We start from the raw sequence: 25,119 nt of genomic DNA, 5'->3' as shown, positions 1-25,119 counted from the left end.
TTAATGTTTGCTCTAAGGATCACACTATTTATCTGTAACTTATTACAGCTGACTGGGAGTTATACAGTGTTTCAAGTAAAATATATAGTTAATACTTACTCACATATTTACCTTGTCTGATGTGTTTCCTTCTTTTCTGAAGAACTTCTTTTAACCTTCCTTCAGGTATACTGGTGACAAATTCTCTATTTTTGTTGACATGAAAATGTCTTTATTTCATCTTCATCATCTTAAAACTTTAATTTTGAGATAATGTTAGACTCACAGGAACTTGAGAAATAGTGTATGTTGCAGTTACTTCCCCCAGTGATAATACTTATATAACCGTAGTGTGTGTGTTGTTAAAACAAGGAAATTGACATAGGCACAATTCTGTTAATTAAAGACCTTTTTCTCACCTTCAGTTTTGAAGCATAGTTTCACTGACTTACAACTCTGGGTTGACAGTACCAGAGTGCTGTAATTGTTCTGTCTGCCCGAAAGGAACATCTTCAGAGATGGTTTGTCATTTTCTGCCCTCTGTTGTTTCTGATTAGAAATCAGAAACAGTCCTCATTTGTTCCACTGTTACCTCTCTGCCTACATGTATATGTTGTAATGTATTGCAGCTTTCAAGATTTTCTTTCTTTTCTTTGGTTTTAAGCAGCTTGATTTTGATGTAGCTGGGTGTGGTTTTCTTTGTATTTATCCTGCTTTGGGTTCGGTGAGTTTTCTGGGTCTGTGAGTCCATGCTTTTTACATCTGGACAGTATTGGGCTATTATTTTGTCAATTTTTTTTTTTTCTGGACCACTCTTTCTCCAGTTTTCTACACTATTTACCCATGACTTGACACTCTTCTACAGATTTTTGAAACCTTATTCATTTTTCTCTATTCTTAAGGTATGATACTTTCTATTGATCTGTCTTCAAGTTCATTCACTCTTCTGCCATCTCCAGTCTGTTAGGCCATACAATGAGGTTTTCATTTCAGCTATTTTATTGTATTTTTTAACTTTAGAATTTCCATTTGATAGTTTATATTTCTTTGCTGAGATAGTCCATCTGTTCATTCATTCTGAGATATTTTCTTTTTCCTTGAGAATATAAAGCGTGCTTTAAAGTCTATCTGCTAATTGCAACATCTGGGTCACCTCAAGATTTGTTTCTAGTAATAACTTTTTCTTGAGTTTGATCACCTTTTACTGTTTCTTTACATATCTGGTTAGTTTTCATCATTTACTGAATGTTATGAAGGATACATTATAAAGATTGAATTCTGTTGCATTCCTCTGAGGTGTGTTGATTTTTATTCTAGTGGACAGTTAACTTGACTGTATTTGAATGCTATGCTGTCTCCTTTGCTGTGGAAGCAGCTAACCCCCCTATGTAGATCTTTGATTTTCTACTTGGTGCTTTTTAATTGGGCGCCACAGATTTTTACTTGCAAATGCACATTTTAGCACTTAGCCAAGGATCTGGGTGCAGTTTGTATGTGGATTTTGTGGTTCTTCTCCTTTGTAGATTGTTTCTTTTCAGTACTACCTCCCTGATTTACCAGCTGTTCTGCCCACTTTACACTGATACCTCAAGTCAATAAGCCTGTGGCTTTCTGGAAATTGGCTCTGGCAAAAAACCTCACAAAGCTCTTCATAAACTCCATCCAGTTCTGCCAGCTTTTGGTCATTCAAATACTTGTATTTTTATGTTTTGTTCAGATTTCAGAATTGCTGTTTGAAGATAGGTTAGTCTGTTCAAGTTCCTCCACCATGACTGGAACCCACTACCCTGGTTTATATGGGCGGAGGCATTCAGTCCTCAAGCTGCCATCAAAATTCAAGGCAGTCGCTCTTGATACTGCCAGGTATCCTCAGAACAGTTGTGGTTTCAGGCTAGCTCACTGCTTTGGTTTGCTCCTCACTGTATAGAGCAGCAGGATTTTCTAAAGTGTTAGGGATTTTCTGATGTGAGAGGTGAAGTATAGAGTGAATACAGGCTCTTTCAAGATGTTGCTGTAAGAAGACAGAAAGAACACATGGTATTACAGGGGACTTGAGATCGGCTACTGAAATCCTGCTCCAGGTTCTTTTCTCACGTTTCTTCTAGGCCATCTTGATGAGTTTCTCTTCCTCTGTTCGCCCCTTAAATATTTTCAGGGCTCCAATTGTAACCCTTAGCTATTCTTTCTATCTACATTGGCTGAATCTTAACTGAGTTCACACCTTCAGTTACCACCTGTACATATGTGCTCCCCAAATCTGTATTTACAGCTCAATCTGGTATATTTAGCTGTGTGTTGGTAAGTACTTTAGGTGCCTTCATGCAGGGTATTCAAAAGTGATCTCATCAGCTTCACCTTCTCTACACCTGCTCCTGCTCTTGTGTTCTTTATCCTGGTTTGTGGCAGCCTCACTCATCTAGTCACTAAAATTATTAACCTACAAGTCATATTTACCTTCTCCTTCTTTGTTCTTGTATCCGTAGGCGATCGCTAAACCCTACCATGTCTTCTCCCTTTCTGTCCCACTTCTTTATCATTGTTTTCAACATCTGTTGCCTGGACCATTGCAGTAACTGTCTTGCTTCTGATCTCCTCCAGAGTGAGCTCTTCAAAATGTCATTTAATGTTCCTGCTTTAACGCTCTCCGGACCATTGCAGTAACTTTCTTGCTTCTGATCTCCTCCAGAGTGAGCTCTTCAAAGTGTAGTTTAATGTTCCTGCTTTAACACTTTCCCTCCTGGATAGAATTTAAGCTTTTTCCCATGGTCTACAAAGTTCATTATGATTTGGCCTCTGCCTGCCTTTCTTTGTCTTGTGCTACTCCCTTGTCATGTTTTAGACTTCAGCCATACCAGCTTGCTGTTGGTTCTCTGCATATACCGGGCTATTTCTTATTTTTGTGCCTGTGCTCTTGTTGCTCAGGCTGTGCTCTGTCCTGAGATGTCCTCCTTACCCTCCGTACGTCCAACCCTTTGGTTTAATCTGTCTTTTCAGACTTAGCTTAGGGACCACTTAGTTTTAGGGACCACTTCCATAAAACCTTTCCTGGCTGTTCTTTTTCATCCCCCTCCAAAGCTAAGTAGGATCCCCGTTCTGTTTCCATGATACTCAGTGCATATTTCTACCATAGTTCATGCTTTTTATTGTTACTTGTTTAATTGCTTTTTACTAGTTATTTGTTTAAATGCCAGTCTCCATTGGCCTGTGAGTTCATCAGGACTGTCTGTCATTCAATTTCATGATTCAGTGTCTACTATAAGAGTTTAGTAAATGTTTGTGTAGTGAATAGATAAAGTATAAGATGTAGACATCACCTGAGAGTGAGCTGACCTTTTAGTGAGTGGTACAATTTGAAAGTTGTTTGATTCTGTTGCCTATGCCTTAAAATTTTACCCCCTGTCTTGCTCTCTTCCTTATTCATTGTATTGTGATTTCTTCTCTTTTTTTTCAAAAGTAAGTGTCCAGTTCAGGATTCTGGCTGATTGGTATGTCTCTTGATTGCAGATCCAATGGATTTGAACAGAAGCGCTTTGCCAGGCTTGCCAGCAAGAAGGCGGTAGAGGAACTTGCCTATAAGTGGAGTGTTGAGGATATGTAACTTTTCTGAGACTGTGGGGGTGGTGATGGGTTGTGGTAGTGGACTTGGGCAGCCAGACAGCCAACAATAACTGTTGACTATACTAATAATTGGGGTCCACAGAGATCAGAAACTGCTTGAATGCCAGTTTTGAGTATGAAGAATATTTGAGACATGATGTTTGTACTGAGGCACTGTACTTCTCAGGTGTACAACACTGGTTGTTGCTGGTTTTCAGAGGAAGCATTGATTTCTCAGTGTCCCAGGGTTTGTTCTTGGTAAGGCTTTTTCTTTTTTTAATAAACATGTAACTATTTTTTTAATCATCTTCTTAATGGGCTATTTCATTTTAGGAAAGAATATAAGCTAGTACTGAAGTACAAGGGATCTTAGAAGATGATGAAATTCTCAATAATCTAGAAAGCACTATGAGTAAAAACTCTCACAGTGATATGTTCTCCCTCCTAGAGATAAGAGTTTGGTGACCTAGTCTTAGGAATAGATTTGGGCATTTAGAGACATGGTGTATGATGAAGGTAGCATTACAGATTAGTGGAGAAGAGATGGATAATGATGCTCAGAAAATTGGTTTATTATATGGACAGAAATAATGTTGGATCCCTACCACAAACCATGTAAAACAAAGACAAGTCCCAAAGTGATTGAAGTCCGACATGAAAGGTATAATGCTAAAGCCAGTAGGAAAATAACGAGAATATCTTTGTGACCTTGGGGTGAGAGTTAGTTTGTTAAATGAGATTCCCAACGCACAATCTGTAAGGTCTGATACTTCATAATTAAAACTATCTAATTAACAGAGCATGCTATACTTAAAGGTAAAGATGAGTAAATATTTGCAGAGTCTAAAACTGACAAGGGATTGCCTATGTAAGGTACTGAATAGAGAAAGAGTGGAAATCCAGGGAAAAAACACAAAATAAAATTGGCCAGAGAATGTGAAAAAGGTAAAATCTAGAAAGAAAACCAGAATGACTGATACATATATTACCTCACTAGTAATTAGAGAAATGTAAGTTCAAACATTAAGTTTCTATTTTATATCTATTGGTTGGCAAAAATAAGCAAGAAACTGAACTCATAGGGAATGAAAGCTCATAGGGACTTTCAGCTTGTACATTCATTCTGGAGACTGATGGGCAATACTTAGTTAAAAGTGATATCTGGGGTGCAGTATTGTATAGTTTTTAAGAGTGTGGCTCTGGCGCTGTACTGCCTACGTTTGAATCCCAGGTATGTCTTTTGCTAAGTGATGACCTTGATAAGCCACTTAACTTCTCAGTGCCTTAGTTTCTTCATTTGTAAAATGGAAATAGTAGTACCTACCTCATAGGTTTCTTGTGAGCTTAGAGCAGTGCCTCGCACATAGTACATGTCACAGAGGTTGTTAGCTTTTGTTATCAGTCTTTCTCATCATCAAAATGACCCTCAGTGTTTCCTGGTGTTCAAGCTCCTGTGTAGTCCCTTTCCATGACGAATAGGGCTGCTCTGTGTAGCTGATAGAATGTACCGGAAAACGTGTGACTTCTGAAGCAAGGTCTTGAAAGTCATTGAAGCTTACGCCTTGTACTCTCTTGGATCACTTGCTCTGGAAGAAGCCAGATGCCATGTCATGAGGACACTCAGACAGCCCTCTGGAGAGACCTAATTGGAGAGGAACCGAGACATCTCACCGACAGACAGCAACAAGTTACCATCCACGTAAGTGAGCCACCTTTGAAGTGGATCCTGTAGTGCCATTTCAGGCCTTTAAGATGCGTGCAGGTCTGACAGCGTGACCGCAACTTCATGAGAGCACCTAGGTCAGAATCACCCAGCTGCCAAATACTTGAACCAAAGAGACTGTGAGATAATAGGTATTTAATGTCTTTTTTAAAAAATAGCTTTATTAAGATGCAGTTCATATCTATACTATTTACCCACTTAAAGTATACAGTTAAGTAGTTTATAGCATATCACAGTTATGCAACCATCACAGTTTTTAAACATTTCAGTCACTCTGGAGATACAAGGAACCTGTGTCAATTAGCAGTCTCTTCACACTTGTCCCCAGCTCCCCCTAGGTAGCCACCAACCTCCCTTCTGTCTGTATGGATTTGCCTGTTCTAGACATTTCATATGTGAATGGATCTATCATACAATAGCCTATTTTTAAAGACTTTTTTCTTTTACTTGGCATGCTTTCAAGTTTCATCCTTGTTGTAGTATAAATTAGTACTTCATTCCTTGTGTAGATCTACCACATTTTATTTATTCATGCATTAGTGGATGGACATTTAAGTTGGTCCCACTTTTTGGCTGTTGTGATGAATATTGCTACAACATTCACATACAAGTTTTTGTGTGGATATGTTTTCATTTTTCTTGGAGTAAAATTGTTGGTCATACAGTCACTCCATGTTTAACTTTTTGAGGAAATACTAAACTTCCAAAGCAATGCATGAAATTTCCAATTCTCTATATTCTTGCTAACACTTGTTATTAATCTGTTTTCTTGATTCTAGCCATCCTAGTAAGTATGAAATGATATAAATGTGGTTTTGATTGCATTTCTCTAATGCCTAATGTTGAACATCTTTATATATCTTCTTTGGAGAAATATTTGTTCAAACTCTTTGCCCATTTTTTAATTGGATTATTAATAGACAGATACACACACTCACACATAGTCTTTTTTTTTTTTTTTAAGATTGATTTATTTATATAAGCACTGGGTACAGTCAGAAGTGCGGGAGGATGAGAGAATTCACCAGAGCCAGAGCGGGGAACAGAAAAGACAGACTGACGAAGTACACTGCTGAGGGGAGCAGCGGGTGCAGCAGGAGAGGTCTGTTGCGCCATGTGAGACCCTTGCCGGTGGCCGGGGATTGAACCAGTGCTGCAGAGGCTGTGGGCAGCTTCACAGCCCAGCGCCTCAACCGCTGCGCCACCAGGGAGGCCCTCACACATACATTCTGAAGTAGAGTTCTTTTCATATTCCAAACACAAATCTTTTATCAGATATCTGATTTACAAAATTTCTTCTCATTATGAGGGCATTATTTTTTTAAAACTGTATTTAATGAAGTTATGTTGATTTACAGCACTGTTTATGTTGCAGGGCTGTAGGTTACACACCTCCACAATTGTATGTTATTACACTATTCCTACCACCAGAGTCCTAATGATCCTCTACCATAGTCCATTGGGTTGAGGTAATTTCTTTCACAACAATAAATAACTCATTAAATGTACATACCCTGCATCAAAGCAGTTCCACTGCTGACTGTATACTTAAGAGAAACTTGCACAAATCCACATGAAGTTATGTAGAAGGATGTTTTTCTTGGTACAGTTTGGGTCGAAGAAGTTTAAAGCAACTTAGATGTCTGTTCCTAAGGGAACTGATAAGTAAAATGTGGTAAATATGAATGATGACATATAATATAGAGCAGTCAGATGCAAGAGTTAGGAACTCGGCGACATGATAGACTCTAGGTGAAGAAAAACAAGGAATTTACAGCAAAAAACAACTAAGTAAACATACAAAGCACCATTACTTTCTATGGCGGTTATGCCCCTTGACTCACTGCAGTAGGGCACATGGGAGGGAACAGAATAGGCCTGGAATGTGGAATGGAGGAGGCAAAGTGAAACAACGGGCCCAGGCACAGGTGAATGTGATGGCGTGTCCTGAATATGGGCATATGAGCATTTTGGTTCTGTGTTTTGATGGCCCTGAACAGCCATCTGGAATCAAGGTCTTGCTCTAATGGAATTGCCGTACAGAACCTGCAATGGGTAGGGGCGTCCAGACTGCTGCGGCATCTTCCAGTTGGGCTAGTTTAGCACATTACAAGCTTTTTCTTTCACCTCACACATAGAGTGCCCAGAGTGGTTTCAGGAGGGGCCAGTGAGAGGGTAGCTTTGCTCTGTGAAGTCATTTCAGGACCAGCCTGATGCCAGTGTTAACATGGCTTCCAAGGTTGCTTTAGGCATTACTGTTTTAGTAAGTCGAGCCTTTGTCAGAGGACCGCTTGGCAGATGTTACGGGCCAACTCTCGAAATGACACATACTTCCACTCAGATTTTTCTGGCTAGAACTTACATGGCTGCTGCTCAGTCAGGGAAGCCTAGGCAATGTAATACTCATGCAGGAGTTAAGGGAAAACTGGATGTGGTTGGAGAGCAGTCATCTCGGCTGCAGTGTGCACTTCTCAGACTCCTGCAGAAAGGCTGCCGTCCACCAGCCATTGAGACATGCATGAATTTTGAAATAATTTTAGGCCTGACCACCCCAAAAGGACTTTATTCTTCAACAGGAGAGTCAGCTGGAGGCACTACCAAGTTGGGGATGTCACTTTCCTGACTGGCCAGTGTTGTCAGAGGAGAGCTTAGAGAAGGTAAACTGGGCTGTGTCTAATTAGTGCCTGTGCAGCAGAGGCACTTTTAGGGAGGAAACAAGCTCAGGAAATAAAATCCAAAGTTACACAGTGCCCATGTGGTATTCTGCTGGGTTTCACGCCTCTCAGGTGATCTGTTGTCTCCTTGCTGTAAACACATTTTTAAAGGCCGAAGATTAGAGCATTAGTGGCAAAATTGGTGAAATCCAAATTAAGTCTGCTATGTAGTTCATAGAAAAATGCCAACATTGATCTCTTTGTTTTGACAAATGTACCATAATTTTGTAGGAGATTATAGTTGAATTGTAAATAGACTATTGTTTTATGGCATTATGTAAATCTGAATATTTTCCAAAACAAAAAGCTTATTTTAAAAAAATCCCTAGGCAATATAGGCTCTGGACACTGGATTCTGCACCCACTCTTTTGTCACACTTCCACCTACCTGGGTTTGTTTCCATATGGGTTCAGGTTTTAACTTAATTTTTGTGGGGCTGCACATTGTTTCTTAGGATCAACTTGCATTAAGAGACTATTATGGACTGAATGTTTTATCCCCCCTAATTTGTATGTTGCAATCTTAGCCCCTGCTGTGATGGTATTAGGAAGTGGGACCTTTGAGAGATGATTAGGTCATGAAGATGGAGCCCCCATAAATGTAATTAGTGTCACTATAAAAGAGGCCCAGGAGAGGCTTCTGCTCATCCCGTCACGTGAGAACACAGCAAGAAGATACCCGCCTTTAAACCAGGAAGCTGATCCTCACCGGCCATTGAACCTACTGGCGCCTTGACCTTGGATTTCCCAGCCTCCAGAACTGTGAGAAATAAATATTTATTTTTTAAGCCACCCAGTCTATGGTATTTTTGTTATAGTAGCCTGACCAAAGAGGCTCAAGTGTTTGGAAAGCTTAAACCACATTTTTCCCCCTTAAAAAGGAATTTTTTTTATTTGGTTTCAAGCCTACTGAGGTAGAGTCTATTTCAGGTGAGTTCTGTGTTTTGTAGGCATTTGAAAACTGATAATTTTTCCTGCCTCAATTTGAGTGTATTATCACAGCACATCCTGTAAGGCAGAGACCTCCAAGCCTGTTTAGCTGGTAGCTGGCTGTCATTTTCCAGACTGGCTGCAAGAGGGCAGTATGATGTGCCTTTTCTGCACTGGGGAAAGCAAGCCCCAAAACTGTGTTTTGTCAAATTTATAGACTTTAGAATCTCTCAAGGACATGGGTGGCTAAGTCCACTTGCATAGTCTTCTCTGCTTCCTGGCTATACCTTAAATCCAGAAAATTAATGCTGTCTTCAATATAGTCAAGATTTTAAAGGGAGAGACCTGAAGTATAGATTTTGCTTAGAATCTCCCTTACTTAGGCTTTGGAAGTCTCTCTCTGCATGGAAGAGATTCCATTTTTTTTTTTTTTTTGCTCAGATTCTGACCCTCCTGCTCTTCTTTTCTACAAAACCTCCACTTGGGTATTTAGACTTAAAAATACATGCACAATACCAAAAATTACTGAACTGTACACTTTAAAAGGGTGAATTTTATGATACATGATTTATTTCAAAAAACATAAAATAAAGCAGCAGTGAGCAGACACTGTAGCCCGAATAGAATATAATTAGTTGATGATACTGAGAAGCGTTCAGATGCTTTGCCAATGATTCATTAATAAGAGAGAAATACTCTGGCCTCTCTTGCCTTCAGGTTTCCTGTACCTTCTAAGACACAAAGTGCATCATTCCTTTCTAAGAAGTTATCCTTGCTCAATCAGTGTCAGAACTGGGTTAGAGTGAAGGTGTGCCTGGGAAATTCTTATAAGAAAGCTGAGTCTAGGCTGTGAGGTAGCTGTCTAGCGTCCTTGGTTTTAAGCTTGAGCAAGTTAGATGTGTGTCCTGAAGTGTGCATTTTTTCCTAGGTTATTTGGGCGGTTTCTTTCCTGATTTGTTTCTCTCTCTCTCTCTCTCTTTTTAGTTTTGAGTTCTGTTGTTGGCATAAGTACTTACTTCTGAAGCCAGTTTTCAGGCAGCAGGACTGGTCTGTAAAAATAAGCAGAGAGGTTATGGGGCCAGGCTGTAGGTGAGTCGATTCCCCTGTGACACTGGCTTTTGCCATCTGCAGGTACCATTACTGTATCTGGGAATGACTCAGTTTCTCCTTCGTACCTCAGTGTTTTCCTTTGTTAAGCAGAGGAGGTCTTTTTGCCTTACGTTTGATGCTGACGACCTTGGGCTTACACAGGTTCACCCTTTGAGAAAACAGGGGCAGGTAGGTGGTCCTCGTGGTAGTTTGATCCTCATCTGGTACTTGTGAACCCATACCCTTGGGAGGGGCAGAGAGCTGTCAGTCAGTTTCCCTTCCTTGATTGTTAGCTTCAGCACCCTCTGTCAGCTAACGAATTACAGGAATCACAGCTAAACAAAGCACTAGTTCTTAGTAAGCAGGGTCTGGTTTTCTATCTATTTTTTTTTTTTTTTTTTAGGAGAGAAAATTTCAGTACAGAGAGGTTAACTTGGTCAGAATAACTGAGGTGTAAAAAAGCAGGACTTAAATACCAGACTCCTCTCCTTCCAGTTTTCTCACCACTCATCCTCACCCTAGCAGCAAGGTGAGAGGTAAAGGGGGTGTCCAGGGAACTGCCCCCCCACCATAGGGAGCAGGAGTTCTTACCAGGAAGTTCTTATAGCCTCTGTTATGCGGGTCTTCACTGCACACTTGGGGCTGAGTTCCACCATCCTTGAAGGATTGCTTGCTAGTAGTTTCAGTTTGGAACTTGGCTTTGAGGGCCCTGAGTGTGCTTGAGAGGCTTTTAGCCTGGACTCCTACCAGAGTTTTGGGAGGAGGTAGGTTAAGACATCTGGGAAGAGAGGAATGCATTTCTGGGGAAATAATAATGATTTTAACTGCTGTCTTTATTAAGTACTTACCATGTGTCAAGTACATGTTGACCACTGGGGTCAGGGAGCCTGTAAGTGGCTGCATTTTGGAAAGCCCTATTTCCAGATTTTCCAAGAAAAATGGGGTTGGGGCCTCCTGACAGGGTAAATTCTTTCCTTTGTTCCCTGATCCCAGCCTATGGGTTGAAGGACTAGTTAAGAGCCTTATGCTTATTATCTCTCCAGACCTGGCAGTGCCCTTCCCACCCAGAAAGATCATTTTTTTCAGGCAACTGGCTTCTGATGCTGATAGGTGGTGGGCTGCCAGTGAGGGCCAGTGCCCTTCTGTGTAGTCTGGATATAGTTGCTCCATGGGTTAAAAATATTTCTGTAGATGCTGATCAGCATCTATACCTGTGAGCCAATCCAGGCATGCCAAACAGAAGGCCACTGTGCCAGCTGCATGCTTTCTTTGACTTTCATTTGTGTCTGCCTAAAATACGGTGTTTTTTTCAGATGATAATTTATTTCTTCTCTGGAAGAAAAATTTTAATTTATTTTACCTCTTTTCATACTCTCCAGTTTATCCTGCTAAGACCTAGCGGAGAGGTTGAGACACCTGCAGCTGAGGATAGGGCTGCAATGGAGAGCGTTTCTAAAAAACGCTGCAAGGCAGCCAGAGGCTACCGCCAAGAGAATGTGGTCTTGGGAAATGAGAGCTTGGAAGTATGTTTGCTTGGGGGAGAAGAGCTGATTTTGATGGTAGGCTGGTGTCCCTGGTCACCTCGGGGTGAATGTTACCCTCTCATCTACTGCTTTGTAGTATACCTGGTTTCTGTAACATTGGTGTAATATGTGTGCATTGGGTTGGAGCTGGGCCTTCTTACTCTTCAGGGATGAGTTGTAGGGATGTAGCAGGCCATTCTGGAGCCCCAAGGAAGTAGGCTTTTTATCAGGGAGGAGACAGGACCAGGAATACCTGATTCTCTATAGTTTCACATGGATCACCCTGGCTACTTAACGCTACATCTTAAGGATTTATTTATTTATACAAGCACTGGGTACAGTCAGAAGCGCGGGAGGGTGAGCGAATTCACCAGAGCCAGAGCAAGGAGCAGAACAGGCAGAAGGACCGAAGTACACTGTTGAGGGGAGCAGCAGGTGCCGCAGGAGAGGTCTGCACGCCATGTGGGACCCTCACTGGTGGCCGGAGATCAAACCGGCGCAGCAGAGGCTGTGGGCAGCTTCGCAGCCCAGCGCTCAACCGCTGCGCCACCAGGGGAGGCCCTATTTATGCTACCTTCTGCCTTGCAGTTAAAGTCCATGTGTTCCTGGGATGTGCAGGGGAAGTATGAACTCCAGTTATGAGCAGCATATAGTTCATCCTTGCTTAAAGCAAGGTAAGAGGACTAAGTGAATCTTACAGATCCAGGATTTCAAGACCGTTAGCCCTGTTTTCTGTTGCTTCTTACAACTATGAGCTGAAGACTGAGTTTGGAAGTTATTTCCTTTGTCTTGGGAAAAGGAGCCCTCCGCTGGCCCCTTCCCCCACTACAACCGGGGAGCTTGCTGACAGTTCTGGCTACTCACTTGTTCTTGTCTGGGTCATGTTGGAGGACTTGACTGCACTCATGAGCTTGGCTGTCCCTCTGATACTGGTTGATACACTCCATGTTGCCTGGCTGCTCTCTTGGAGCTATTTTTCTGCCCTGAATGTGAATCGGGGTTATCAACTGGCCAAGAGGAGGGTTCTGGAACGAAATCTGGTGAGTAGTGGCCACGTAGTAGTTACCTAAGGGGAATAAGAATGTGCGGAGGGCTCCTCTCTGTGGCAGTCATGAGATTAAGGGGATTTGGACCCAGCCTTGGCTCCTGTGCAGCCAGCTCTACTTGACAGCCTTTTATAGCAGGAATAGCAGACCCAAAATATATCAACGTTGCTTCCTCCACTACTCTAACCCTCGTGGTGGTGGTGGGGTATCTCCCCAAGACTTAAAGTATAGAGTCCTTAGTGTGGCATCCCTGAGTAGCCTTTCAGGCTTCTTGGATCACCTGAGCCTTGAAAGCCTGGACTACAGAGCCCCCAGGTGGTCCAAACATGAGGAGGTTGGGCTAGGGTGTGGTGGTTGGCACAGTGCCCTCCCACAAGGGTCCTGGCTGGCCACGTAGCCAAGTGCTCCCTGAGAGGATCTTAAGGGAGGACCCTTGCTATTTACTGTATTCATCCAGGTTGGCGACTCCCACCGCGGGGAACAGGCGTGCCCTGGGAAAGGTGAAGTGAGGTGTGCTGGGAATAGAGGGTTGAGACCCTGCTTTGCAGAGAGCGCCACTCTAGCCCTGCCATCCTGTTCCTACCAGGCTGCGTCTCACCTGAGTGGGAAGTCTCTTCCCCAGGGTAAGTCACAGGCTCTGTCTGCCAGGGCTTGGAATATTCTCCACGGGTACTCCTGAAGGGGCGCCATGGAGGCTTGTATTGACTTCCAGGCTTGTGTGGGTAGCATGGGCGTTGCAAGTGGAGTGGAGACTTCAGAAGGGGCCCCAGCCGGTACTTGATAACTCCCGGGAATATTTCCTCCTTGGATTCTGACTCCTGCAAAGCAACCCCCTGCTGCTGCATCCCCAAGGTATGAAATATTAATAGGGGAATTCAATGGAGTAGAGGTCAGTCTCCTAGCATGAAAGCTCCCCAAAACTAGGCGGGCACTACCTTCTAGGAAATAGAAGTGACTTCTCTGAGCCGCAATTTTCTGATTTGTAAAATCGGGATAGTTTATCCTTTCCTGTGCTTATTGAGAATATCTGAAATAAAGTATCTGCCATAGTTTCTGGCACCTAGTAGGTGCTTAATAAATAGTTTCTTTTCTTAAGTGTTAATAATAAAATACTTGAAGAGCTTCTCTGCTGCCTTGATGGCACTGCCCTGTCGACGCTCTTGCCTCCTTCCCAGCCTCACCTGAGCTCGGGGATCTCTGCTCTCTGGCGGGGTTTGGAGAGCCAGCATCTCTTGACATGTGGGGTTGGGGGTCGTGCTGTTTGAAGAAGAGCAGACAGGTGTGCAGGATATTCTGTGCCCAGAAGAGGAGGTATCTGGAGCAGGGGGAAGAGTAGTGATTGGCCGTTTCCAGCAATTTCCCCCTTTACTTGCTGACAGCCTCTGCTGACCAGTTCATCCCGCTAAGGGGAGAGGAGGGGCGGTGCCAAGGCTGGGACTATCCAGGCAGGACGCAAACTGAGTTTATTTGAGGATGGGTCAGTAAGAACTGGGCAGGGGACAGGGAGGGTTGGGGTGAAACTCTCTGCATTTAAGGACATATGGCTGATTTCAAAAGCAGTTATTTTTAGTGAGCCTTTCAGATTTCTTTAGACCTAGAAAGCAGTACCATTTGGGGAAGGGGTGACTTACTGTGATGGTGGTTAGCGGTGAAGTCATCCACAGTCTGGATGGACTCCAGATTGGGGGGTGTTGTGTTGTGGGCCTTGGTGCAGCTGCTGTGGTGTCTGTTTCTCCAAGAGGCAAAGGAAAGAGCAGTCTCTAGGAGCTGAGTCAGGGGTTTCGTTCCCTTCCTGCTTCAAGCTGCAAGGATCCCTCCCAGGAAGTCCTGTGGAAGTCTCTCTGGTTCCTCAGGGAGAGGAAGGCCCCTGGATGTCCTGGGTAATGAGCTGGCTCAGGGCATGGCAGCTTTTGAGGTTCAAGGGTGGGACTCTAGGAGAGGACAGCCTGTTCTTCCCTGACTGGCCAGTGTGAAGTGGAGGAGACAGTGTAGGGGGTGTTGTGTCCTGCAGGAGGGAGGACGTGTCTGCCGAGGGTCGTGATACTGAGGTTGCTGTCAGGAGTCTGGTTGTAGGGGGGAAGTCATGAGAAGTCTGTGGGGAGGGCTGTACTTGAGCCATGGAGCGCCCACCATGCCCTGAGCTAGAGCCTTACCCAGGACAGGAAGCCTCCTGTGTCCATCTCTGCCTGTCACCTGCGTTGGAGGGACAGAAAGAGAGCAGGACTTCTGGGGACAGGCAGGGGAGTGAGAAGTGGGGGGTGCCTGGTAGTGAGGTGACTAGAGGACACTCACCCACAGCCACAGTGGGCATGGCCCTCTGGCTCCTGCGGGCAGTGCCTCTGCACAGCCCTACCCCTGTTCCTCGTTCCGAAGCGAGTGCCTGTGCTTTGGCAGGTTGGTGTTGGTTCTGAGGTCTGGTGCCTTAGGTTGCCCTGTTCCTCTGCATTGAAGGTGAAAACCCTGGCTTTGGAGAGGAGGTGGAGGCGGCTGTGTCCCCAACAACAGAGGCTGTGACTAGCAGCTTGGGCGGGGGTTGGTGGTGAAACTACTCTGGCCTTGAGATTGCTGGGCCTTGTCTCTGCGACCAGCTTCAAGTTCAATTCTGGATTTCTACTATATGTGTGAGGGATGTGTATCTTGTGAGGGTGTGTGCGCCCAAGCTCTGGACTGTTAGATGCTTGTCTTTTTTGCCCTCATCTGCACTCCCCACCCAACACACACACACACACACACACACACACACACACTCACACACACACACACACTCACACACTCCCAGGTGTTGTCCTGACGCAGAAGGTTGACTTGCATCTCATCAATTTTGTGGATTTGCTGACATTCTTTCAGAACCTGGAATCACAAAATAGGTAGCTCAGAGGTGGAAGATACCTTAAAAGACTTGTGTTTACCACCCTTTCTCCACACCAGCTAATTTAAAAGGATTGTCCATCAGCTTACTAGGTTGAGTGTCCCAAACGCTGGTCCCATGCAAATGCAGTGCTAATTATATAACTCATAGAATCAGAGTTGGAGAGGGTCTTAAAGAGATCTAATCCTCACCCCCCACTCCAGTGCTGGGGTCCCCTTGGTGGGTCACTTTTTGGGAGTTCCACACCTACCCTCCTGAGACAGACCGCCTCCTGAGACAGACTTGTGTTCCACTCCTGGGCAAGTCGATGTTTGCAGTTGCGTTTCTTTGTGGCCTCTCCGTTTGTCTGAATTATAAAATTCATGTCATGGGGCTGATAAAAGCAGACCAATAACCATTTTCTAGCTGACATTGTAAATGCACTGGGATAACTATTTCTTTTTGTGCCCTGCCACTGCCCTTCCTAGAGCCACAGACTTAGGTAGTAGGAGGAAGGAAGGAAGCAGAAGGAAGCAGACATTTTTTCTTAATTAATAAGGTATTAGGAAGTTACTGCTCACACACAGGGGTGTAATTGTGGTTATATTTGCACAGAGACCCCTCTCCTTCCCTCCACTGCCAAATCCAGCAGCGGAGCCGAGAATGACCGCCCTCTTGGGCTGAGAGGAAAAGGATGCAGAGGACTGAGGTGGCTGGAGTTGGGAGGATATGGAGGCATGCTCCCCCTTCCCCTGGGAGGCTCCAGCTGGACAGCCTGAGTAGACTGGAGGTACAGTCCTGCACGCTGCCGTTCCATGCCACTGTGTGAGTTGGCATATGTCGGGTTGGCATATGTCCCATGGACCTACAGCAGTGGCTGAGGGACTCATCTCTGGGAGTCATCGTGGCTGACATGATTTTTCCTTCTTTATAGTGGCACCTCCTTTATGATCAGAAGTCATGTCACAGTCATGTTGACATTAGAAGGAAGCTGCTGGGCTCTCCTGGATTTTTTCAGGTTCCTTCACCCATCCTTCAGTGCACGATTTTGAGGCCCATGCCGTCTCCTGACAGCGCGCAGCTGTCCATGGGACCTGCAGCTGGCTGGCCGCCTAACGCTCAGCCTGTGCTGCTCCAAGTTCAATAGGACTCTCGCTGCCCTCCAACTGGATAGTGCCATCGGTGTGTGCAAGATTGAACTAGCTTTCATGGTGACCACAATCCACCAGTGGTTCCCACGGAGTGAATTATTGTCCACAGTGCCCTCCACTCCTTTGCACATGTGAAGGGAGATGGAGCTGTGTAACCACCACCTCTGCCTTTGCAGTTGGTGATTTGGACCCGATTGAACCACCTTAGCTTCTAGGAATCCACTTTCTTGTTCTCTTATGCTTTCTCAGCACTCAAGGTGGCGGGAACGTGAGCCCTGTCCTGCTATTTCTTGAGGCACGAGAGGAGGAGGTGGGAATTATCTGGGCTCATTCCTTCTCTGAGGCTCACATTAGCCGGACCAACGTGGCCTCATGCTGGAGAGGACTTAACTTCTGAGTCACAGTTTGGCAAGTCTTACAACGGGGATTGAAAAGAAAGTGTCACCAAAAACAAACCCAAGCAGCCCCCTGAAATTCTGGGCGACCCCCAGTTTATGTGCAGGGGACAGAGCTATCTGCCCAGTTCTACTTAGGAGCTCAGAATGCAAATTCCTGCTACTGCAAATTCCTGCTCCTGTACTGGACCTGCTTACAGATGTAGCTTTTCTTTGAGCTTTCTTGGTGCTTTGTAACCCAACATTCATCATGCTCTTTTGTGGATTGTGGGGTCCTATGGCCAGGACTCTGAATCATTTTCTTATTCTTATTTATTATCTTCTTACTCAGGTCTCTTACTCATTTTCAAATTCTTAGTTCCTAGCCTAAGGCATTACCCTTCGAACTAACAGCTATCATTTATTTAGTGCTGCTATGGGCCAGGCACTCTCTATACATTAATTTCATAAAAACCCAACATATTTGATACTAGTATTTTTATTTTGCTGATGAGGAAACTGAGGCTAAAAACCACAAAGCCGCCAAATCCTATACTCTGTGTTCGGATGAATGAATGAATGAATGAATGAATGAATGAGCCTGGAGGAGGTTCCTCTGGGTGAGAGTAGCCAAAGTGGTTTCGGTGCCTTCAGGCCTCCCCCCACAGCTCCTTAGTGGCCTTTAATCTGCTTGGCCAACTGGTGGTCAGGTCTCGACATGAGCTGAATGCTTAATTAGCACGTGGACTTCCTGCCAGGTATTCCCGGAGTGGCTCTGCCAGCCAGGCCAAGTCCAGTGAGAGGGAGTCTGGAGTCCATGGGGACAGAGTGGGGGAAACATGATTCTCTAAGGAGCGTCTTCGTCTTCCGGGGTCAGTGGGGGCAGGATGTGTCCTTTCTCCTCAATGTTCTTTCGAGGACCTGGGAGCTGACCCGTCGGGCCCTTCCCTGTGCTCTCTGTACGTCTCCCTCCCCCTTGGTCAGACACCACTGTTTCAGACCTCTGTTCTTCCTCCCCCGAGCGGAACCCTGCTCGTTCTTCAGGGCTAAGTTCAAACGTCATATCCTTGGTAGAGTTTTTGCTGGCTCCCTTGGCAGAAAGGGAGAATATCATGCTTCCTTCTTGGGCTTTCTCACATAATATTTGTACATACTGGCTCTGGTCTAAATCTGTCTGTGTTATAGTGAATTATGGCGTGGTTTGCTCCCCCTGCTCGATTTAGAGCTTATTAAATGCAGAGTCCACGGTCGCCAGCATCCACCACGGTGTGGCTGTAGAAGTCGCTCAATAAATACTTGGTAAGTTCACTCATTGCAGGTAAGAACTGGGCAAGTGTGAACTTCCAGAACTCAGCAGCTATTTTATTAATGATGTGCAAGTGTGAGATCAGGTGTCTTTGAAATCATTCTAGGGATTTTGTGATCCCTATTTTTCTTCTTCATAAGAACTCTCCTGCAGGGGAGAAAGGGGATAATATTCCCAATTTGAGCCCAATGTCAGGCCTGGGAAGAATCTGGAGGGAAATGGTAGAGGCCTGGGACCAAGGCCCAAGGGCCAACCAAGCAGACACCAGCTGCTTGCCTGCAGGGCGGGACCTCTGCCTAAGGCAGGGTCTAGCTTCGTGCTCCCCGGGGAGGGGTTTTGGGTGGGTGACTGCAGGAAACCCATGTACCCCAGCCCAGGTTCTCTCTTCCCACTGATCTCCTAAGTCTCTCGAGTGGGCACTTTGTTGCTGTCCGAGTCCCCCAGATGCCCAATTGCTGATTCCCAATGGATGTACACATGTGTATATACGTGCAACTAATTTGCATTAACTTCTCTAGATGACAGAACATATAGAAATTCCATGGTTTCTATGATCCCATTCGTACCTCAAGGAAATACAATGGGCCCTGTACCTCTGTACTCAGGAATCCACCCCTCAAATGGGTGGAGAAGTGATCCCTGAAGAGCCTGGCGTCAAGAGCAACAGCAGGAGGGGCAGGGATCCAGGAGCCCAGCAGCCCTGCATGGGGTCTGATGGCTCTGATTTCTCCTCCTCCTCTGTTGGGGGTCGGGGAGTGTGTGGGATACCTTGTGAAATTGCGAAATGACTTAATTTATTGAGTCTGCAGTCCAATCAATGGAATCATCTGGGAAAAGCTGATGGAGATCAGAATAAAAGGGAGAGAGGGCCTTGCAGTCTAGATGTGCTTTGCAGAAGGGCAGAGGCCATAGCCCAGAGCCATGCCTGGCAACCAGTGAACTGGGACGGGGTGGGTGGGGGCTCAGCTGCCAGGCTGCAGCAGGGATGGCCCTTGTGCCCTGCTCCGGGTTGCCATCTGCTGGACACATGTAGGATAGCATTGTGTTCCCTTCAGGCTTCCTGCCCTTCCCTGGATCAGCGCTTCCTCTGTCTTCTTCCTCAAGTGTTTCCTCTTTCCCGGAACAAGACTATGAAGCTGCCTCTGCCCTAGCCCAGGGTAGGGGACTCTGAGTTTCCTTCTCTGCTGACTGAAGGGGAATAATTTCACCTCTCGTTGGGGCAGAAGGAGAGAAGTTTGTTTGTCTCCACCCTTGGAATTTCTCTACCTTCTCCCAGGCTCTCTGGGACCCTGAATGTGAACGTGACTGGAAAGTCCATTTAGTTTCTCTTCCAAACTGGGACAAGCTGAGAGCAAATGGTATGTATGTGTGCATGTGCTCATTTCCTGTTAATATTATGCCAGGACAACACGTGTAAACCAGGCCTGTCCTGGGTGAATGGCAACTCAGCTTAGGCATAGATCTGAGGGGCGCCTTGGGTGAAGTGCGGAAGGCGCAGTGGCCAGCAGAGGCTGCTGCAGCACTAGCTGTGTGTGCTGGCCTCACTGCCCGAAGCGCCCCACTCCCAGTTGGAGGCTGTGGGACACGAGGCCAGGACCAAATTGCTGACTGGGTGTGGTGGGTGAGGCTGGCTGGGGTGAGGGCTGGGGTCCCCGGAGTGACGCAGTAGCACGGTGTTCAGTCTGGGGTCATTTCGGCCTGGTGAACAACGTGGTAAGAAGCCTGCGTGTTTCCCTCCATTTTGGACTGGACACATAGTCTAAAAACCTGAGGCCTGTTTTCTCAAAGCTCCCTATAATTCCTGGATAGCTCTGTGCCTGTGCTACATCCTGGCAATTTTTGTTCTACTCCTTTAGGCGAAGACTCGGCAAGCCTGTTCCTGGTACTACCAGCTCCCGAGGCTGGTGTCTTCCTAATTAACACTTGGCTGGAGGGTTTGTGGGTCAGCCCAGGGACACCATGTGCCTGGGGGGACCTCAGAAATATCTGGACACTTCCCTGCCTGGCCTTGCTGACTGACGTGCAGATGGGGGATGCAGACCCCCCCCCCATGGAGTCCTGTTGGCTCTCCTAGAAACTTCTAGTTGTTCCCTCTTCTCACCCAACTCCACCTGTTAGCAGAACCCCATTTCTTCCTCAGCGAGGGGACTTCTCTCCCTTTATCTCTAAGTACAGAGTTTTACCTTGAGGGAGCAAGGGGTTTCTGTAGCAAGAGGGGGTCTCACTCAGCCTGGAGAAAGGCTTGTCCCCCACCCCCTTCTCAGTGCTGATGCCAGGCGGGTGCTGGTTGCAGACGCTAACCCGGCCCATCTTTGCCCCCTACTCACCTGGAGGGAGAGACCAAGTGTTGGTGATCCTCACCCTTTGTCTCCAGTGATGGTGAAAGGGAAGAGTGCCCTGCCAGAGCAGAGAATTCTGGAGCAGCAATGGGTATCCAGGGCAGCCTGGGGGTTACCATGGCAACATGTGAGGCAAGCCAGGAGGTGGGGCTGGAGCAGCCCCTCACTGAGGCTGGAACTGAGTTCTGGGACTGGGTGGAGAGAAGGGCTTGAGGGTAAGAAAGAGAGAAACCCACCACTGCCCCTAACCAAGGGCAACGTGCCCCTGCTTGTTGCCCCTTTTCAGAAACCCTTCGCTCTCTGGTCCAGCCTGCCTGGCAGGGGGTCTGCTGGTGTGCGGAGAGGTGGCAGCTGTGGAGGGGGCCAAGGGGCCCCCGCTCAGCTGCAGAGATTTGTTCTCTCAATCCACCCGGAGAATGGCAGCGGGCTGTAGACTGCTCCAGCCTGCGTCTCTACCTGGGGCCCCTGAGCCATCTAAGTTAGCCCCGACTAGTGACCGGGGAGCAATTACTGGCCTGTAATGTGCTTCCCAACTTCCTCTCGCAAAAAGCAGCCTATTTGGGGGAAAAAAAAAAATGAAAGCGCTGTCTTGCTCTCTGTGCCTTCGCGGCGCCTGTTGCGCCCTCCCCGCCGTTGCTCCTGCCCTCCCCGCTCATTCCCTGTCTCTGGGGAGGCGAGGTGGGTTAACCTCTCAAGTGCCGGGCTTTGGGCGCGGGCTGGCCCCTTGTCTTCTCCAGACACGCGCCCCCCCAGCACCGCTCTCAGCAGCGCCGCGCGGGCCAAGTCCAGGGCCTGCCAGCCTCCTCCCCACCCTCTCGCCGGCTGCCAAATCTGACTTTGATTAGCGTGTGGAGGGGGAAGAAAGCAGGAAAATAGAATATTAAAATCTTAATTCAATTTAAAACACTGTCATTCACAGGCATGCCAAACAGTGAGATGACTAATTATTATGCAAATGAGGCAGATAGAAAAGTGATTAATAATTGCACAAATTAAAAATTATTGTAAACATCCTGTGACGAGCGATAAGTCCGATGGAGAGGCGAGGGCGTTGGGCCGGGGAGGCCATGGTGGAGCTGGCTCCTGCATCCTTATTTCCTCATTAGGGGGATTTAATTAGTGCCTGATGATGGGGCTCAGTGCTGCCAGGGGTGGAGGAGCGGGTGGCCAGGGCCGGACTGTCTGAACAGATCCTCGGTCCCTCTCCTGTTCCTCCTTGTTGCCCCAGGTCAGGGGGGCTGGTGTTGGCTGAGCAGGAGGAGGGGTAGAGGGCAGGGGCGGCCGCCTCCATGGAAAGATCCTCTGCCACTCTGCGCAGGCTTGTGCCAGCTTCCAGGAGGTCCGGGCCGGGGGCGAGAGTGAGGCCTCTGGCTGGGGGCCTCGGACAGACCCTGGTTCGGCCATGCAGAGTCCTCAGATCTAGCCAAGGGACACGAGTATAACTGCAGTGGGTCCCTTGCCCTTCTCCACTGCGCTTGAACCTCAGGGTGGAAGTTCACGGTTCCCCCGGGGCCGTGTTGCCCTGACGGCTGTGCACAAAGGCACAAAGCCAGTGTCCTGAGCCAGGTGACCTGCTGTTCTCCACGTCTGAAACCTCTCCCAGGTAGCGCTTGTGTCAGAACCGCTTTGGCTTGGCTTGGCCTGGCGACTCAGGCTGGGGGCAGAGGCGGCCGCTGTCCTCTGGCCCGGCAGCACCATCAGTGCTTTCCAGGGCAGGCAGCCATCCTGGGCCCCCGCCGCTGAAGCAGGACAGCAGCTGGCATATTCTCCTTAGCAAAACATACCTGCTGGCTAGAGCACAGCTGCCGTCTGGCCCTGGAGCAGGTGTGGCTGGGGCTGGCCTGGGCGAGGTGGCTGATCACCCCTTGCTCTCCCCCACTCACCTGGGCTTTAGGGAGATGGTCTCCATGTCCAGAGAAGGCCGCGGAACAAACCGGTCAAGGCTTGGTGAAGAACTCTCGCCATTCAAAAGAAATGGGGAAGGCTTCTGGGCAGGGCTAGGGTGGGGAGCCAGCCTTTGAAGGACTCAGAGAAGAGGGTAGGAGTTGGGAAAAAGAGACAACAGGTTATCTAGACTTTTATCTTTTCCCCAAAGTTTCCATATTTCCTAATAGCTGTTTCCATCCTGGGCCAAGAAGCTGAGCTTTGTACAGGCCAAAGGTCCAGCCTGTGTGTCCCCAGATTTCACCTCCTAGAATTGGGACACCTACTTGCATTTCCCTGCCTGGTGGAGGTTTGGAAATGAGGAAGAGTTACTTCTGCCTTACGACTCATTTTGTAAGGCCAGGCTTAATCACCTCCTACAGCCTTGTCCCCCTGGGCAGCACGACCGATGTCCCCCCAGTCCTGATATCCTGTCGTCCCTCCAAAACCAGAATTTTCTCTAGTTCCATTCCCATTGATTCCTGGGGACAACTACTTTTTTTCCTGCTGGGACCCTAGTGATATCTGCCTGAAAGACCCCAGGCCCTGCATCCCTCCCTTTGCTGTGAGCTGTTGAACCACAGGCACCCACCTTCTGTGGTCCTCCCCCTCCATCTCCTTTCCGTGACCCCCCGACTGCTGTCAGAACTGTCCCAGGACTCCCCTGGTTCTGTGTTCTCTTCTTCCTTTTGTGTTGGGGCTCTCAGCCCTCTTCTGAGGCAGCAAAGGGCTGTAGATAGGGTGGCTAATTCCACCTGACCTCGGGCGAGTTGTTTTACTTCTCTGAATCTGTCTTCATGCTACAACATCGTGTGATTTTTCATTTTTCTTTCCCCTCGTCATCCATCCATCCATCCATCCATCCATCCATCCATCCATCCACCCATCCATCCATCCAAGGCATGACTTCCGTGACAAGTGCTGGAGATTTGAGGCCACAGATGGTCTCAAGGGCTGTCTCCTGGGAGACAGACTGGAGAACAGTATGTGCAGAGGCCCAGAGGAGGGAGAGGAACAGAAGTTTAGAGATTGCCAAGGAGTTTGGCTTGGCTGGAGTACAAAGCCATCAGGCTGAAAGGCCTTTTAGTCCGTGCAATTTGATACTATTTTGTGGAGTCTGAGGAGATCCCTTCCTTGAGTCTCCCCAAGAAGGGACTTTATGCAGGAGGCAGGCTTGACTAGAGCTGTGCAGGAGAGATGATGGGTGGTGGCCGTGGTGGGTCACCCAAGAAACACGGAAGAAAAGAGCTTTGTCACGAGGTCGAATGGCAGGACCTGGCCTCTGAGTGGCCATGAGGGGCGAGGGGAGAGTGCGGTTAGGATGACCCCCAGTTTCTGGGCTGGAGGGATGCTATTCCTGAGGAGAGGCTTCTGGGGAAGGAGAGCGGAGGATGCTGTTTGGGGGTCCCTTGGGAGTGAAGACTGAACTGGACTCACTTGGTGAAGTAGGTGTCGAATGTCGGCTGTTTACTACTGAATGGGACCAAGTTTGGGCTCTGTCTGTCTGGCCTGTTTCTCCTCTTGCTCTGACCATTTCTAGATCTTGAAAAGGAGCCTGGTCCTTCCCTGGAGCTTGACCTCAGCCTTCCACCTTTCAGCCTTTTGGTGCGTGGACATCCGCACTGCCTGCCTGCTCCTGGCAGGACCCATGAGGTCACCCTCCTGCAGCTCAGCCGTGTCTGCCTTTGCCATCACCTCCTGCCAGCGATTAGATGAGGGGTATCCACAAGTGATCTAGCCATGTGGGTGGTGGTTTTCTCCCTTCTAGGCACCCCCGTGAAGGAGAGACCATCCTCCTCTGAATCCAGGAGTCTCAGCTCTCAGGAAAGACACAAAGGGTTAAGGCTGGTCATGCTTGCTTTTGGAGTGAAGCGCTGGCTTGGGAAGGCATGGCTGTCAGGTCACTTGTCCATCCAGCTTTCAGCTTCTCCATCCACACGAGCCCAGTTCCGGGGTCACATCAGGGGCCTGCCCACCCCTGCGGCTTGCCCATCACCCTGGTCATAGCCAAAATTCCAGGTTCCTGGTTGTGTATCAGCCTCCCCCGGCTCCCTCCCCCTGTGCTAGCTGCAGAAACTCCCTCCATGCTGCCATGTCAGCGGCCCATCTGCTTCGCCCCCACTGGCTGTCATCCCTGGCACTGAGACTCTCAAGGTGACTTTGAACAGTGCAGACTCAGCGGGAGGGAGCAGCCCTGGAGGTGGGGAAGCCAAGGGATGGGGCCTTCCCTCCCCTGACCTGGGTCCCTCTCCCTTGGGGGTGTGGAGGGGAGCGCAGAGAGCGCAGGGGGCCAGAGGCTGAGGGCCCTGGTTGGGGAAGTCTGTGCTGGTAGGTTGCCGGGCCATCCCCTCTAAGAGTTTTGAACCCCTGTCTCCTCGTGTGCAGGTGGAGGAGAGAGGAAGAAGGATGCTGGTTGGACAGCAGCCTCCACGTGGAACGGGGAGGGGCCTTTTAATATATCTTGGCACCCCAAATATCTCCCTTCCCCCCACCTCTGCAGGTGTCACTGAAAGGTCTGTTATGGAGGTTTTATGCAATTCAGACATGAATTTCAGACATGGTTTCATGTCCCCTCTA

General features: G+C 47.5%; 2 protein-coding genes across 23 annotated transcripts in view; one reads left to right on the top strand and one right to left on the bottom strand.

Moving 5' to 3' along the window:
• BUD13 (BUD13 homolog) overlaps positions 1-25,119 on the top strand; it is a 564,524-nt gene that overhangs the window by 20,537 nt on the left and 518,868 nt on the right. Inside the window, exons 11-12 of one of the 4 annotated variants that reach the window (XM_054693122.1) lie at positions 5,170-5,275; positions 8,639-8,901. The exons of 1 other annotated variant lie outside the window; for it this stretch is intronic. In XM_054693122.1, coding sequence (XP_054549097.1) covers positions 5,170-5,275; positions 8,639-8,749 — 217 coding nt within the window. In that variant the 3' untranslated portion in view covers positions 8,750-8,901. Of the gene's footprint in view, positions 1-3,483; positions 5,276-8,638; positions 8,902-25,119 lie in introns of those variants that run through there. 2 more of the 4 variants (XM_054693121.1, XM_037505327.2) reach the window with 2 other exon arrangements.
• On the bottom strand, positions 6,597-20,716 carry LOC119240699 (uncharacterized). 19 transcript variants are annotated; one of them, XM_037505317.2, is made up of 11 exons: positions 20,608-20,716; positions 15,721-15,816; positions 15,371-15,451; positions 14,233-14,333; positions 13,783-13,916; positions 13,200-13,419; positions 12,420-12,621; positions 10,624-10,810; positions 10,119-10,275; positions 9,960-9,992; positions 6,597-8,104 (listed from the first exon to the last, which is right to left on the bottom strand). In XM_037505317.2, exons 3-9 carry the CDS (start codon positions 15,415-15,417, stop codon positions 10,120-10,122), a joined length of 1,047 nt encoding a protein of 348 aa, XP_037361214.1. In that variant the 5' UTR covers positions 15,418-15,451; positions 15,721-15,816; positions 20,608-20,716; the 3' UTR covers positions 6,597-8,104; positions 9,960-9,992; position 10,119. The 19 variants fall into 19 exon arrangements, 10 of the variants coding, with proteins under 10 accessions (XP_037361214.1, XP_037361218.1, XP_037361215.1 ...); XM_037505318.1 differs by lacking the exon at positions 6,597-8,104 and adding an exon at positions 8,698-8,773; XM_037505321.2 differs by lacking the exon at positions 10,119-10,275.

Source organism: Talpa occidentalis, unplaced genomic scaffold (genome assembly GCF_014898055.3).
Source record: "Talpa occidentalis isolate TD23 unplaced genomic scaffold, MPIMG_talOcc4v2.1 talOcc4.12, whole genome shotgun sequence".
In the NCBI taxonomy this organism is placed as follows: Eukaryota; Metazoa; Chordata; class Mammalia; order Eulipotyphla; family Talpidae; genus Talpa; species Talpa occidentalis.
This window is presented reverse-complemented; position numbering and strand designations above follow the sequence as displayed.